Below are 15522 nucleotides of genomic sequence, written 5' to 3' on the forward strand. Positions count from 1 at the left end.
GGCCTCACGTTGGGGGCTTAACAGTTTCCATTCCACTCTTTCCCACAGGAATCTCTGTGGCTCACAAAACATTAAAACGAGCATTGTTGCCATGTCATGAATTGCCCAGCCTGTGAAGAATGGGTTAAGGGATTGTGGGGAGTTGTTGTGGGCTGTGTCTGAACCCGCCAGGTGCATCTGGGAGGCACATGCATGACTCTCCTTCCTCATTAGCATGGGGGCTCTTCACCCGAGGCCTCAAGATGGGGCAGCTGTCTTGCCCCCTAGAAATTGGAGCCCTTCTGCCAGAATCCCATTGCTATGGGCAGAATGTTTGTGTCCCCCCAAACATTAAAAAGTTGAAAATTAATCCCCAAACTGATGATATCAGGAGGTGGGGCCTTTGGGGAGGTGATCCGGTCAGGACGGCAGAGTCCTCATGAACAGGATTAGTGCCTTCATAAAAGAGAACTGTGAAGCAATCTGACATGATCATTTCCCTGGGCCTGGAGATAAGCATTTGCGTTATTCACAGGCAAGAAAACTGAGCCTTTGTCTGAGATAATGGGCAGCATGCCTGAGTCACACAGCTGTGGTGTGGGGAAGATGGGGCTGGACCCCTGTGGGTCAAGATGGTCAGGGGCAGACCTATGTTATTTCTAGTTAAATAATTATAAGCTTGCTTTGCTTATTGTACATTGTAGTTTATACCCTGAACTAAGCTATATTAAATATTGGTGCAGTAAAATAGAAATTAAGCGGCAACAGGAGGTCTAAGGTAAAGACCTAAGGTAAAGAGCGCAGTAACACCGGGGACCACTGTGAGGAGGTTGTAGAGCAAGAGATACCGCTTTGGCCCCACGAATGCCTTCTCAACGTAGAGTTTGATGAGGGTCTCGTAAAGAGGGCTTGTGCAAGATCTCTGAGAAGGGAAGCGGCCTCTGCTCACAAGATCTGGGAGGGTCTTTGCAGATGGGAGCTTGCAAGGGGGAAAAGCTTTGCAGGACAGAGATCACCAGAATGCCACAGGCTCTGCCTCGGTTCTCAGAATATGGAGTGATTTTGATTGCTCTGTGTCCACAATGATTGGGAAATAAAAGCCCCTTGACGCACTGGATGTGGTCAAACCTGGTGGCGCCTTATCTGCGAAGCTTCTGATGCAAATGCACCTTGGTAGCAACCTGCAGTAGAACCCAGTATTCTAGGTTTCCAGAAGAATCATGTCTGCTACTGAATGCCGCAGACCACACCTCTCCTCCTTGGCTTATCTTGCCCACCTTAGTTTCAAGGTCTCTCCCAATAGTTTCAAGTCTTCCCCTGATCATCCCTCCCTGCTCCCCGACCCCTTAATTAATAAGTGTATACACCTAATAAAAGCATGTGAAGCCCAGAGCTCAGTGCCAACGCAGATCACCCCACATGAGAGTGCGTTGGACCCCTGGACCCATGCTGCGAACTTCTGCTCTGTGTCTTTGTCTTCATTTCCTTTTCTCACTCCCTCATCACTGCTGGGACATGGGGCACCCATGTACAGGGTTGGGTTCCCAACAGCCCCCAGCTCTGCTAACTTTCAGCAAACCGTGGGCCATGTGCTGTGATACACAGTAGGCCTTCCAGAGAGCCACGGAGCATCATGATACCAGCAGCGACATTACCAGGTACTGGACAAGTGTGTCAACTTCATGGCTGATACCAGAATGTTTCTCTAGTGCTGTCATGGCTAAGAAAAATATTTAGACAAATGCCTGGAACAGGTGTCTGCTGGATGTCTGCATGTGTGCTGGTTCCAGCTTCCGAAGGGGCGGGAAACTGCTCAAAATGCTAGGAGGAGGAGAAATCGGGGCTCCAGGGAAGAAGGCAGAGGGGATGAGAGGAAAGAGGAGGCTGTGAGTGGTAGGATGGAACCTTCCACGAGGCTTCACAAGCCTCACGGAGCAATTCCTGGCCACCCTGAAATCTTCGATATGGTCTCTAAACTCTCGAGTGATTTGCTGTACATGGGTGCTGCTGTTTTTGAGAAAACCAAAGAAGGTACTGAATTCCAAGTTGGGACAATCATGATCACCCCAAGAGCAACAGAACTGGTCCCCAAGAAGCAGAGGAGACTCAAAGCACAGGGATGCTCTGGATGTTAAAGAAACGTTGAACTTCCTTCCCTGTGCTGTGGAATTGAAGGTACAGTTGAGAGCTTCCTCTCAGCTCTCATGGGCACAGAGACCCCCAGCAATCTCAGAGGTTGCACAGGAATGGTCCCACAACAGGCGCAACATAGAAAACATCCTCAGTTTCGGCAAAACCCTCAGCAATTCTCTAAATCTGAAGTGGGGCTGGCCCTAAAGCAAGAGCTGCTTGCTCTTTAGAATGAAGAAATGTGTGAGCAATTTCCAGGCATGTGTGCTCTGAGGACTGGAGGCTTTGGGAGGGTGGTCTCTGAGCTGTGTTTTCCTGCCCCTTTTTGGCCCTTGGGTATTTTTTGGGAGACACCTACCTCCACGGGCCACTGTTTCTTCACTCAGCATCCCGTCTCACCAAGTTGTCTCTCTGGGGAAAAGGAAGTCCTGGGACATAATTAGTCCATGGGACAAAATGAGGAGACTCTCAGAGGTCACCTGTCTTGGCTCACATCTTAAAAATGAAACAAAACAACAATGAAGGAGGAGGGCACTGGTCTTCCGGGAGCAGGTGACTATGCCAGCAGAGACCAAGAGGAGACCTCTGAAGCAGTACGTCCCCACCTCCATCTGCACAGTTCCCTCTGCACAGTTTAGGAGATGGGACCATATTTATCATTGACAAGGGCAAGCATGGAACATGACACAGCCCCTCGTCTCTCCCCAGTCATCTCCAGGTGGGGATAGGCGAGCCGAGGGCCTCCAGGTAAGGCCACCACAGATGGCGGGGCCTGAGGAGCTAGCTGATCGCCCCAGGCCTCCTTCCTGGGTCCCTGCGCTGGTTGTTGGTGGGTGTATTGGTGCACAGGAGAGGGAGTAAGGGAGGAATTTACCTCTGTTGCCCCTCCCTCACCAAAAGCCCACAAGCACAAAGCCCAGCTCCCTCACGCATCAGCGGCCTCTGTTTGTGCCTGCCTTTCCCGGGGCTGCTCGCATCTGTGATGTCTACGCTTCCGTGATCACACAAATTCTTTTCATGATCTCTTCGTTCCCCCATTGAACATTATGTCCTAAGCATGCCTTCATAATGCTACAATCATCTATAATTGTTTGTTAAGTGAGTGAACTAAATTGGCAATGGGATATCATTTTCAGTTTTAAGTAGATACATGATTACTTACCTAACTGTTCTTAGAGGCAACCAATGCAAATCTGGAATTTAACCCTGACTCAATGTATAACATCATAATATTTCAGGAGAAATTTTCTGGGTCTTCAACCCAACAACCAATGGAGCGATGATCTTTTGCTAATATGGTCATCTTTATGTGCATGTTATGTCTCATAAATAGAGTCACACACATGCCCAAGGCAGCACCCTGCACTTCAGTGAATTCAGATTTGAAGTGAGACAAGCTGAGTTAGAATCTCATTTCTGTCACAAACTATCGATGGTATCTTAGGCAAGCTACTCAGCCTCTGAGTGGTAATTTCCTTGTCTCTCAAGTTTTGGAGATGTATTGGAGATCACAGAAACAAAGCACCATGTGTATCACAGGCGCTTGATAAATTGTAGTAACGAATGTTATATTGACAAGAAAAAGCTTTAAAAGCCTCATGCATGAAGACCTTTAACCCAGTTATTTTTTATAAAGAAAAAATATTGGAAATTATATTTTCCAGCAATTTTGAGAATTTAGGTAAGGAATGTTTTAACTATATTTAAAACCAAGGAAACATTATAGTCCCATCTTAGCTGACTTCCCTCCCTTAATGTGATGTATGAGCTTTCTATTGCTGATACAGGAACAGACAACCATGAACTTAGTAGCTTAAAACAACACACAGTCATTACCCTACAGTTCTGGAAGTTCATGGGTCTTACTGAGCTAAAATCAAGGGTCAACAGGACTGCATTTCTTGTGGAGGCTTGAAATGAGAATCTGTTCCCTTGCCTTTTCCAGCTTTCCTGGGCTCATGAACTCCTTCCTCCATCTGCAAAGCCAAAAGTATAGCATCTTATCTCTTCTCTTTCTCTCTCTCTCTGACCTCTGCTTCCATCATCACATCACCTTCTCTGACTTTTCTGCCTCCTTTTTTCACTTAAAGACCTTGTGATTCCATTGGATTCACATAGATAATCCAATATAATTTCTCCAGCTCAAGATTCTTAAGGTAATCACACCTGCAAAGCCCCTTTTGCCATGGAAGGCAACATATTCATGGGTTCTAGGGCTTGAGATATGGATGTGAGTTCTGGACATGGGGACCATTATTCCACCAACCATACGTGACAAAATGAAAACAGTAATAAGAAAACACGCTTAGGATGTGAAGAGGGTCAGGAAAAGGAGGAGTGGGTAAAATTGGCCTAGAATCTCTGTGATTGCCCCCACATCAACATGATGAACAACAGGCAATGCTCCAGAGAACTGACAACAGTTGACTTTTAAGAGCTGAAATTATAAGTGATTCTCAGCTGCTCCCCCAAAATTGAAAAAGCTTTCTATTCCCAGAGCAAAAAAATGTCACTCATTTTAGCCATAGAATCTCTTCCTTCTAATGCAGGGTGATGCAGAAATGCGAAGCGCAGAAGCAGACAATCCTTTCTTCACGTGCACACAACTTTACAGTTTATGAAGCCCTTCTCCCACACATACCAGTTTAATTTGAACTTTCTCTAATTATGAGTATTCCCTTTTTTTTCTATTAGGAAACCAAAGCCCAGAGAAGGTTAGTAGGCAGGAGAGCAGAGGTGTGACTGAGTGTGACCTTCTGGCTCTGTTTCCAGTGGCTCTTCCCATTCCTGCCCAGGCCTCAAACACCTCCTGAAATGAAAGCTCTCACCTCCATAAACAGCCCATTACATTCTTACATCTCCTTTCTTATGGCAAATCAAAATCTGTGTCACTGTGGCTTCTCCCATTTGGTTCTGAATCTGTCACCCCAAATAAGGCTGCTCCCTCTTCCCCTTAATGGCTTGTCAGTGAATTGATTATTTGTCCCCTGAGTCTTCTATTGTCCAGATGAGACTTGCACAGGCTGGAGGCAGGCATGATGGCAGCCATCTTGGGCCATGAGCGGGAAGACAGTGAGAGGAGCTGGGACAGCAGGAAAATCAGGGCTCACACATCATGGTGAATCCTTAAAAACAGAGACCTGGCAAGGCGCAGTGGCTCACGCCTGTAATCCCAGCACTTTGGGAGCCCGAGGCAAGCGGATCACGAGGTCAAGAGATGGAGACCATCCTGGCCAACATGGTGAAACCCTATCTCTACTAAAAATACCAAAAAAAAGATTAGCTGGGCATGGTGGCACATGCCTGCAGTCCCAGCTACTCGGGAGGCTGAGGCAGGAGAATTGCTTGAACCCGGGAGGCAGAGGTTGCAGTAAGCCGAGGTTGTGCCACTGTACCAGCCCTGGCGCCTGGTGATGGAGTGAGACTCTGTCTCAAAAAAAAAAAAAAAAAAGCAGAGAGCTGAGACTGCCAGTTTTGTCTCTTCTGGGTGTTTACCTGGCTCCATCATCACCACCCACGGGTCTGACAACCTGGACTTCAGATCTGGTCACCCCAAGGAATCGATGCTTTTTCTTGAGGGCAAAGTGTTGCAGCAGTGGTCTGGGAAAAAGTTTATGTTTTCAGCTCACCTCTTGCATGAATTAACTTGATTATACTTCTTTCTTACCTTAATAAAACCAGACCCTATAGAACCAAGGCAATACACTTTAGCTTCTAGCACAAAGGAGAAAAGGAAGTCAGCTCTCTTCATTAGGGCTACTGGTGGGACCCATTTGTGACTTGCTGATGTATGTCCTTGTGTCTGAAGGTCTGAGGCTAGTTCTGGGCTCTGGGGCAGCCATTTAATCCAGCTCAGGCCACTGAGGCTGTGGCCCAGTGCCTCCACAGGGAAGTTGCACAGTGCCATTCCCCAAGGCACTAGGGTGTCCTTAGAAATGGCATGAGGTCAGGCACGGTAGCTCACACCTGTAATTCCAGCACTCTGGGAGGCCAAGGCGGGCAGATCACTTGAGGTCAGGAGTTCAAGACCAGCTTGGCCAACATGGCAAAACCTTGTTTCTACTAAAAAATATATATATATATATATATATATAAATTAGCAGGGCCTGGTGGCAGGTGCCTGTAATTCCCAGCTACTTGGGAGGCTGAGGCAGGAGAATTGCTTGAACCTGGAAGGCAGAGGTTGCAGTTTTGAGCCATTGCACTCCAGCCTGAGTGAGTAAGCGAGACCCTGTCTCAGAAAAAAAAAGAAAGAAAGAAAGAAAGAAAAAGAAAAGAAATAGCATGAGATGCAGAAAGCTGTTTTACCAGAAGGTGGCTGACAGTCTTTACGGGGTGGGAGTAAAACTGCCATGGGGTATTCAGGATTGACAAAGGAAGGCAGGTAGCATGCACTTTGGGGCTTTTGCTTAGCTTGGTGGGTGTGGGCACAGCATCAGAGCTGAAGGCGAGCAGTCCTCATGTGCCCACTCAGCCCCACTTCTAACTCAGCGTTAAATGGCTGTTTTAACTGTGCCACAAGTTGTCAGCTTCCAAGGCACCCACCCAAAATGCCTCATTTCCACCAGTCCCTGCTATAGACCCTTCCACTGATTGCTTGCTTGTGGCAGAGGCTGTTGGTAGCAAGCTTCATCATTCATGCTCCTCTCTTCCTCAGGAGCAGACCCTGACTCTTGTAGCAGTGGCTCACTGAAGAACTACATTTCCAGTCTCTTGGCAGTCAGGAGAGTCTATGGGATTCCCTTCTGATGAAGCAGACAGGAGCACAAGTGTGTGAACCTTCCAAGAGAATTCTTAGAGTAGAAGAGAAAACAATCCCTTCCTCTCACCCTCCTCCTTCTGGCTGGAATGCAGTCATGATGGCAGCTGCTTTGGGCCCTGAAATGACCTTCTGAGGATGGCAGTCAAAGATGAATAGAGCCAGGTCTCTGATACCACGAAGAACCACAAAAGCCGTAGATGACCTACTTTGAGCATTTTAAAAAATGTATGAGAGAGACAAACATCTATTTTGTTTAGGACACTATTATTTTGAGTTTTTTTTTTTTATCATAAGGGGCAGGACTTGATCATGATACACATACCTTTCCCTACCAAAACAAACAAAAAAAAGAAGCCAATTTCCTCCAATCACAATGCCAATGGACATTCCAATGCTGGCCAAAAATGGATAATCTTCCTTTCCCATTTAGGCCAGGGTTCCAGCCAATAATTGGCTCCCAAATGCTACATCTCACAAAAACACACTCCTTCCAATACACAAAGCAACAAAAAAGGAGACGCGTCAAGACTGCTCTGAATTGCTTATCTGGGGGCTGTGGTCTGAGCTCCCCACCAAGTCTATCCCCAACTGTTGTTCTGACAGCAAAGACCAACACAGACCGGGGGGGACAGTGGACAGAGCGCTACCAGGGAAGGTGTGTCCAGATGGGATAAAAGGGTCATTTTTGCATGGTGATGGGCATCCTGTACTTGTTTTCTCTTGCTGCATCTTTTTCTTGAAGCTATCCTCCTGTGCTCCCAATAATCTCAGTAGATATGTCAATCAAACCTCATAACCCTCCATCTCCCAATCACCAAAATGGATGGTAACTTACCAATCTGGGAATTCTAACTCCCACTGCTGTGATTGGTTCAAGGATGGCTGTGGCCCAGGAAGGACGAATTAGAATTACTTTCTTCAGAGACTGAAATGTATGTTGTGTGAAAGAGAATGTCTCTCCTTCTGAGATAGTCTTACCAGGTTGGAGCTGCACAGGGCTGTCTTTATATCAAGTACAGAAAGACTGTCTAAGAATGAAGCCAATGAAATACTAAGAATGCCAAGGTTTCTTGAGAGAGAGGCAGTACCTTAATAACTTGGATTTAGCTCCTGGATTTCACCATACCTGAAGGAAACAGCCCTTTCACTGGTTACGATTAGGGAGAATATTTATTACCAGCTCTGGATACTGCTTTCTTCATGGAAGGGCATTAGTATGTCATTCTTCACCTCATTCACTCCTCTCCAGGAGATGAGAGGGAACTTAACTAATCGTTTAAGCTGGGGGACAGAAATGGCCTGTACAGATTAGTTTCTCCCTTTCTTTTTGGGACCTATCTAGCTAAAAAAGCACACTCTGTTCCATGTTCTAAGCCTTTCAGGGATGGGCCCTGTCAGAGAGCCATGAGTAGGTGGCAAGTCCAGTTCTGGAGTACAACCTTATGAGGCTCTCTTGGCCATCGGACCTAACGCCAAATTTCCTAGAGGTCTTTACTGACACCGAAAGTGATACTTTTATCCCACCTCCTCCACTTGTGTATCCATCTCTTGATTGGTTTCAACTTGGGCTGGAAAGAGGAAGAGTGCTCATTACTGCTGCCCTCAGATCATGAGCAACATGTGTCAAAAGTTTCCCTTTTGCTTACACTGCTTTAGATACAGTGTCTGCTTCTTACAGCCATCAATGCAACTTCCCTGACACTAGTTTCTGAACTGTTGTCCATCCTTTTACATTCCCTATAGTAATATTTCATTTTTACTCAATTAAATAAATTTTGCTTTCTCACAGTAGAAGTTTGGGGGTACCCTCATTTTTAGGCACTGGAGAGTGGGGCTTTCCTAAATTGACAAGGGTGGCATAAATAAATAAGGCCCAGGGCCTGGGACTCATTCCCTGTCACTGTGAACTGGGGGTGGGGATAGGAACATCCTTAAAGGGGCCTCTTGTCTAAAGTGATTGTGTTGATGGCTCCAGTTCATGGCCTCCCTACATTTATGTCCTCTGTCCTAAAATTCTGAAGCCCCCTTTTACTCTGACTTTGGGCTTAGCTATGTGACTGACTTTGCCCAGTAGAATTTTAGGAGATTTCAAGCTTGGAGAAACTGCTTGTGTTTTCTGTTTCCTCTCTGATCACCATGAGAATGTACCCTGCTGGCCAGCTGGGGATGAGATGTGTGGAACAGAGCTAGAACCAACCTAGGTCAGCCAGCCGACCACCAGACAGGTGGGTGAACTTCAACTGGCTCCAAGAAGGATTTTAAGGTCAAGTCCTACCAAGATTAACAGAACAACAGAGTTGACCTGTAGGTTTGCGGACTAAGGAATGCTATTATCTCAAGCCAACATATTTTGGGTGTTTTGTTATACAGCAGTATTATGGTAATAGCTGACTGATACAGGGCCCCTTTTCCCCAAACTATCAACAGGTTGCCGAAGGGGTATCTCCCACAGTGCCGAGCATGGTGCTAGGTAATAAAGCAGATTTTGTTTACATTCATAAGTTCCAGAGCAGATTGTCAGAATTCAAATTTCAGTGCTGTCACTGGCTAGCTTTATGTCCTTGGCCAAGTTATCCCCTCCTCTTTGTTTTTTTATTTTTTTGGTCTTAAAATGGAAATAAAAATGTGCCCTACTTTCTATGGTTGTGGTGATGATTTAATGATCTAATGTATGTGAAGTGCTTAGAATGAAATAGTTTTCAAAACCCATGAGTCATTACTGGGTGTTTCTGTCCATCTTCCTTAACTAGACTGTCACCCTACTTCACCCTCTCTCATGCCCCTGTCTTACCCCATCACCTGGCAGAATGCCCAATGTGGTAAATATCCATTACTTGCTGACTGTCTGGAGTAAAATTAGCACCTTTATAAGTACAGATGAAAACTTCAATAATCTATTTCAACTTAAGGCCAACATCTTTGTTCTTTTTATAAAGTGTACATGTAATATTTATAATGTTTTGTAACTGCACTTCTCCTGCACTCCCTACTGTGCTATGAAATAAAACTTTAAAACCATCTTCACTGTCTGGCATTGACATGCACTATTCATTCCAGCTGTACTTAATTGAAGCATTTCTCAAGAGTTTTTCCCGAGTAGAGCCAGATGGGGTGTGGGGTACCTCCCAGGCCAGTGGAGACAGAGCTGGAGGGATCGCTCTCTTCCAGTAATGCACAGCCCTGGTGCTTTCTGGAATCAAATCCCCTTGGTTCTCTCTCTTAGTCCCCTTCTTTTCACTCCAGAGCCTCTGCCCCCTGACAATCATCTGAACCCCACTTTTAGTTGGTTTTTCTCCTCACTGGCCCCATGGGAAGTCACCTGATACAATACTCACTACTTCCCTTTCCTGGGGTCTCTCTGTAAACAAGGGGTACACAGAGGAAAATCTTCCTTGGGTTCCAATCCTTTGGTTACTAATGGACTTAAGACAAGGGGTGGGAGTTATTAAGCAGGGTCCTCTGGAGAAAAGAGGGCTCAAGTCCCAGGGCCAACACCAAGCCCCAGGCAGAATTTTGTGTATACAGTCACTGTATTGAAGAAAACACTATCATTTCCATCACGTTTTCAAAAGCCTCTGTAAATCTCCGTCAGCCAAAACCCAGTGCTTTGGGAAACTGACTTTATCCCTGTAAGCCTCAGTATCTTCATCTGCAAAATGAAGGTAGTAACAATTGCTTTCTCTGACTTCACTTCAGAGAAGTGTTATAAATGAGAAAACGAATCTGCTCCATACACTGCTAGACAAATACAGGCAATTGTTACTATTTCATTATGCTATTTGTTAATTCAGAAAATACTTAAGTAGGGTGAATTTCAAAAGACAGTGTGCACAAATTGTATATATAATTCTCAAGTTTTTTTCTGGATTTGGACGTAGGTGAAATTTAGATTAGAACTAAAAATGCACATAGTTCTCAATAATAATGATAGCAGATAATACTACGGACCTTATATATGTGCCATCTAATTCAATCCTCACAGTGGCCCCACGAGGGAAGTTTGTGTCATTTCCTTTTTACAGACAAGGGTTCTGAGACTCAGGAAGGTTAAAAAAATAATTGCTCAAGGTCAGACAGCAGAGCTGGATGTGAAGGTAATGCTGGTTACCTTCACATGCCTAACTCACCATGGTGCTGCCAACTGCCTCTGGATCTATAAAACTAAAAGAATGAGAACGTGATTGTTCATTCTGCATTGTCTACCTATAGGCAACATAATTTTACCTGTTCGGGGCTCTGTAGAGAGATGTCTCTGATTCTGAAACCCAGGTTTTGAATGTGACTCAACAGCCCCCCATTTAGGGCATTTAAAGAAAGCCTGAGATGACTTCCAAGCCCCTTTGCAAGCCTTATTTTTCTCTCCTGTAAAATGAACGTATACTCCTTCCTCCCTTGAAGGGCTGCTGGCAAGGTCCCATGGGTCATTGTGCAGAAGCACTTAGGCCAGTGCCTGGTGGGATCTGGTGTTCAATCTGTGCTGGCATCTTTTCCTTTCCTGGCATGTAAATTTTAAGACAAAGGAAGTCAGTGAAGGGAGAAGGAGTGGAAGGAGAGCCACCATGCACCTAAGTCACTCAGAAATTTGAGATGGGTTCATTTCTGTGGTTGGAAACAACCAGAGAGGCGGCAGTGGGGACACAATGGCAGAAGTGAGGGGACCTGCATCTAATCTTGTCTGTTCTGGCTTTTCCAGACTCCCTGGGTGGCTCAGTGTCCCCTCTCTGTCCCCCCAGCAAGGTTGTTGGGAAGATGAAGTGAGAAGGTACCCTATGACACCCAGCCCAGTGCCTGCAAAGAGGAACAATGACAACACCCCTTCCTGTGCCCATTGGCCCAGGTCCCAGCACGCCTTGCAGGGCTGACCTGTGCAGGGGCTGGAGCTGCGGTGGAAAGGAAAGGGCCCTTACCTTTCACAGCTCTCGCCTCGTTGTGCTTCTCCAACAGCAGGTAGCATGGGCTGTCGGGGAGAAAGGGCAGGCTCAGCAGCTGGATAACGGCAGGGACTGCAATCACTCCAAACAGGTACGGCCAGGTACTCTCCTGAGGGAGAAGGAAATGCTGCTGAGTGCAGTGGCCTTTGGTCGTTGTGGAGGGGACTGGGCAACTGGGCCAGGTGTTTTCGACCCTGCAGAAGGTCTTCCTGCCCAGCATGATGCCCACAAGCAAAGGCTGAGGGAAGGAACTGAGCCAGGCTGGGCACCAGTCCCATGTATACAGCATTTTCCATGTGTGAGTCCAGAGACTCCTCAGAGTCCCCTGTGAGACGGTGACCTGGGTAGTGGCTCTGAAAAGCAGGTGGCTCAGGTTGGCCAAGGCCATAGGGGCTGCCTGACTCCACCTCCCCAGAGTAGTAGGGCCCCAAGGCCCAGAGGGAGCACATGGCCAGCACTGGTCCAGTCTTCCTCTCCACCTAAGGGGTGCCTTAGATCTGATTCCCTTTTCTGTACTTAATAACAGTTTTTATTCACGAAACTCCTCTGTTTCCGCCAGCCAGCATAGCCCTTCCATCGCCTTTTGAGGAACTGGCAAGGCCAATGTCAGCTTTCCAGTTTCAGGGAAGCTCTCACTGGAAGGCTGGGAGAGGTAGGCTAGGGCTGCCGGAGGGCTGGAAGGGCCGGGGATGGGGGAGCGGGGAGGGGGAGTGACTGCTCCCCGATGTGGGCTTTCATTCTAGGGTGATGCAAATAACCAGAATTAGAGAAAGCTGATGGTGACCAGACTCTGCAAAGATACTGAAACCCGCTGAGCTGTATATACTTCAAAAGGATGAATTTTATGGCATGTGTGTCATAGCTTGATTAAAAAGAAAGACCAGGAAGGAAAAACAACCCAACATACATAGAAGTGGAATTCCCACTAGGCCTGTCTGTGGTATTGCTGTTGATACTGTTTTCTCTCGGGGTTTGGCTGCTGTCTCAGTAAGGGCAAAAACAGAATCTGAGAAAACACAAGGGAACCAACCCCATGAAGCTCCTACCACATGCCAGGTGTGGGTGTGAGCCCTTCCCATGGCTGTCTCCTTCCACGGCACAGCCACCAGCCCTACACAGAGCCAGCACTGCTGCTGCACGTTAAAGGCGTGGCGAGGGATTCCTGTGCTGAGGCCTCCCAACCTGGAGCCACGCAGGTGGAAATCGAGCCCAATCTTCTCCCACAGCATCAGCACAGAGGGGGCACTTCCCAGGGGTGGTTTTTGGAGCTGCCACTGGATGGAAGGGCACCCCCAGAACAGCATGTACAACCACACAGAGGCATGATCTGCCCAGGCTCACTTGGGAACAACTGTAGTGGGAATGCAAGGTCAGGGGACGCCGCAGATGTGGGAGCTGAGGCTGGAGCCTTGGGCAGAGGTCAGGTCATGGGTGGCTTCGCTGCCTTTCCATGGCTTTAGGACAACGGGAGCCTTTGAGGGGTCTATGTGCTAACTGAGATGGACACTCTCTATTTCCTTGAGTCTACAATTAAGTGTTTTAAAAATCTTACAGTCAGTGGATACGTTTAACTTTGCATGACTTATTCCTGAAAGGCTGTTATCAAGTTCATGGTATAGCCTTTGATCTCTGGTGTCTTAAATACAAGGACATGGGACTCTTTCTTAAGGGAGGTCACATGGGTGAGTGTGGTCTTATTTCTACCTCTGGAGAAAAGGTAGATTCTTTAAACCTCAGGGTGGGCAGCCCCTAGCTTGGGATGCCAACATTTCTGAACTCCAGAAGGGAAATGGCAGTGGCCACTTGGTACACGTCCCTAGGGTGAACAGAGGAAAAGGTGTGCTTCGGGAGTGTCCAGAGTGGAGCTCAGATGAGAGTTTACTCCAGAGGGACTGAGCTTAGCTAGCAGCAGAATCTGTGAACCTGGCTTTTTCCAGAAAGTGTTCAGAGTTTTCCTGGAAATATTAGTTGGCTGCAGGGAGAGGTATTGTAGTTAGGAGATATTATTCCCCTCACCTTTTGCCAAGAAAAGTGTGATTGGGTGTGTGGATAGGTGTGTGTTAAATGAAGGGTTTCCACTCATATTATACATGTGGCCCACCCAAACAATAAAAATAGCCAGGATGACCTGCACACACGTCATCTCAGTGAGTAAGCCTGCCTCCCTGCTCACTCATGCCAGCCATGGGGCCTGTGCTTTATGGAAGAGTTTCTGACGATGAACACGCATGTCTTCTCTCCCAATGGCACAGGTAAAGATGAAATCACTACCAGCAACCCTTACTGAGCAGGGGCTTGCAGCGTGGGTCAGGACAACCTAGTGAGTGGTTTTGGGCACGGCTCTCTTGCAGGCTGTCTGGATTTGGATTCTGCCTCTATCCCCATTCACTGAGGCTGTGGGCAAGTTACTGAAATGCCCATGCCTCAGTGTTCTCATCTGTAAAATGGGGATAAAGACAACACATATTCCTAGGGAGGATTGCTGTTGGGAGGATGAAGTCCATGGCTGGATGTCTGGAGTGCAGAGAGCAGGGCTGCACAAACTGTAGGTGTTCAACAGGAAAGACTGGTTTTTATTACCAGGTACATTGCATCGTCCATCTCCTCTCATCCTCACAGCAACTCACAGACAGACAGCCTGTTACTATCTTCCCTCTACGGAAATATTAACTGCAGCACAGAGAGGTTCAATGGTTCATTGAGGCCACAACCTGCTCATAGAGGCACAACTGGCCACCACGTCTGGGATCCCAGAGTCTGAATTCAGATTCAGGAGGCTTGGTAAGACATGCCTAGTGATCAGAGAGGAGCCACAAGTCCACCAGACTCAGGGGAAGGGCCAGTGAAGCCTCAGACCCTCAGTGGCTCTTGATGGAGCTCCTGGGCACTCAATCCCAACACAGAGCTGAGGCCTCAGCATTTTACATAGTTGTGCGTGGCCTGGAGGCAGAGATCTGCCAGCACATGGTAGTGGATAGATAGGCGTCTATTGAAGGAACAAACAAGCATGAGAAAGGGCTTTCCTACACACCGGTCCCTTTCACAAACAGCCCTTGCCATTTGCAAAGAGTGCCCTCTGAGTGTCTTTTTCGGGGGCTGTTCAAAAGGAAGGCATGCTTTAAAAAACTGGTATTACTTGCCTGACAGAAGACCATGAGGAGCCACCAAATGACAACCTCAAAGATGAGCCTGTGTGGCATCAGTGCAGCCTGCTGGGTGTGGTAAAACCCAAGAGCATCCATGTAGGAGAACGCGGGCCGAGAGTGTGCACTACTGTTTCACTCAGGAGGAGGGAAAAGTCAGTGTTGTCGGCTGAGGTGATTTTTAACTCCCAATCAGGTCAGGTGAATGGGCCTTGCAATAACTCTGTTATCTTGTTCTTTAATCTGCAAGGTTTCCATTTTTTTAAATAGAATTCTGGTCATGTTTCCCATAAGCTATAGACTGCTTTAGTTCATAAGTAATATCTTCCTGGACTATGACGAATCAGCAAAAAATGTTTACGTAGAGTTGAAATCATTGCTCTTACTCCAAGTCAAGTTCTTATAAAGGACATCCCAACATGCCCATGGCCCCCAGTCAAGTGGAGCGGGACGGGCAGGGGGAGGTTGGATGCTGGCTGGGCCACTTTTGCCGCTGACAGCAAAAGGGCTCCAGAGGTGGCCATTGCTCCATGCTGCTGGATTGGAAAGGCGAAGAGCAAGACCTACCTTACAGAGC

At 47.1% G+C, this 15522-nt stretch overlaps 1 protein-coding gene across 2 annotated transcripts in view; it reads right to left on the minus strand.

The window, feature by feature from the left end:
• SLC2A9 (solute carrier family 2 member 9) overlaps positions 1-15522 on the minus strand; it is a 238334-nt gene that overhangs the window by 125341 nt on the left and 97471 nt on the right. For both annotated transcript variants that reach the window (XM_074395890.1, XM_003934679.4), the window contains exon 6: positions 11779-11911. In XM_074395890.1, the coding sequence (XP_074251991.1) occupies positions 11779-11911 (133 nt within the window). The remainder of the gene's footprint in view (positions 1-11778; positions 11912-15522) is intronic.

This window comes from Saimiri boliviensis, chromosome 3 (genome assembly GCF_048565385.1).
Source record: "Saimiri boliviensis isolate mSaiBol1 chromosome 3, mSaiBol1.pri, whole genome shotgun sequence".
NCBI classification, from domain to species: Eukaryota; Metazoa; Chordata; class Mammalia; order Primates; family Cebidae; genus Saimiri; species Saimiri boliviensis.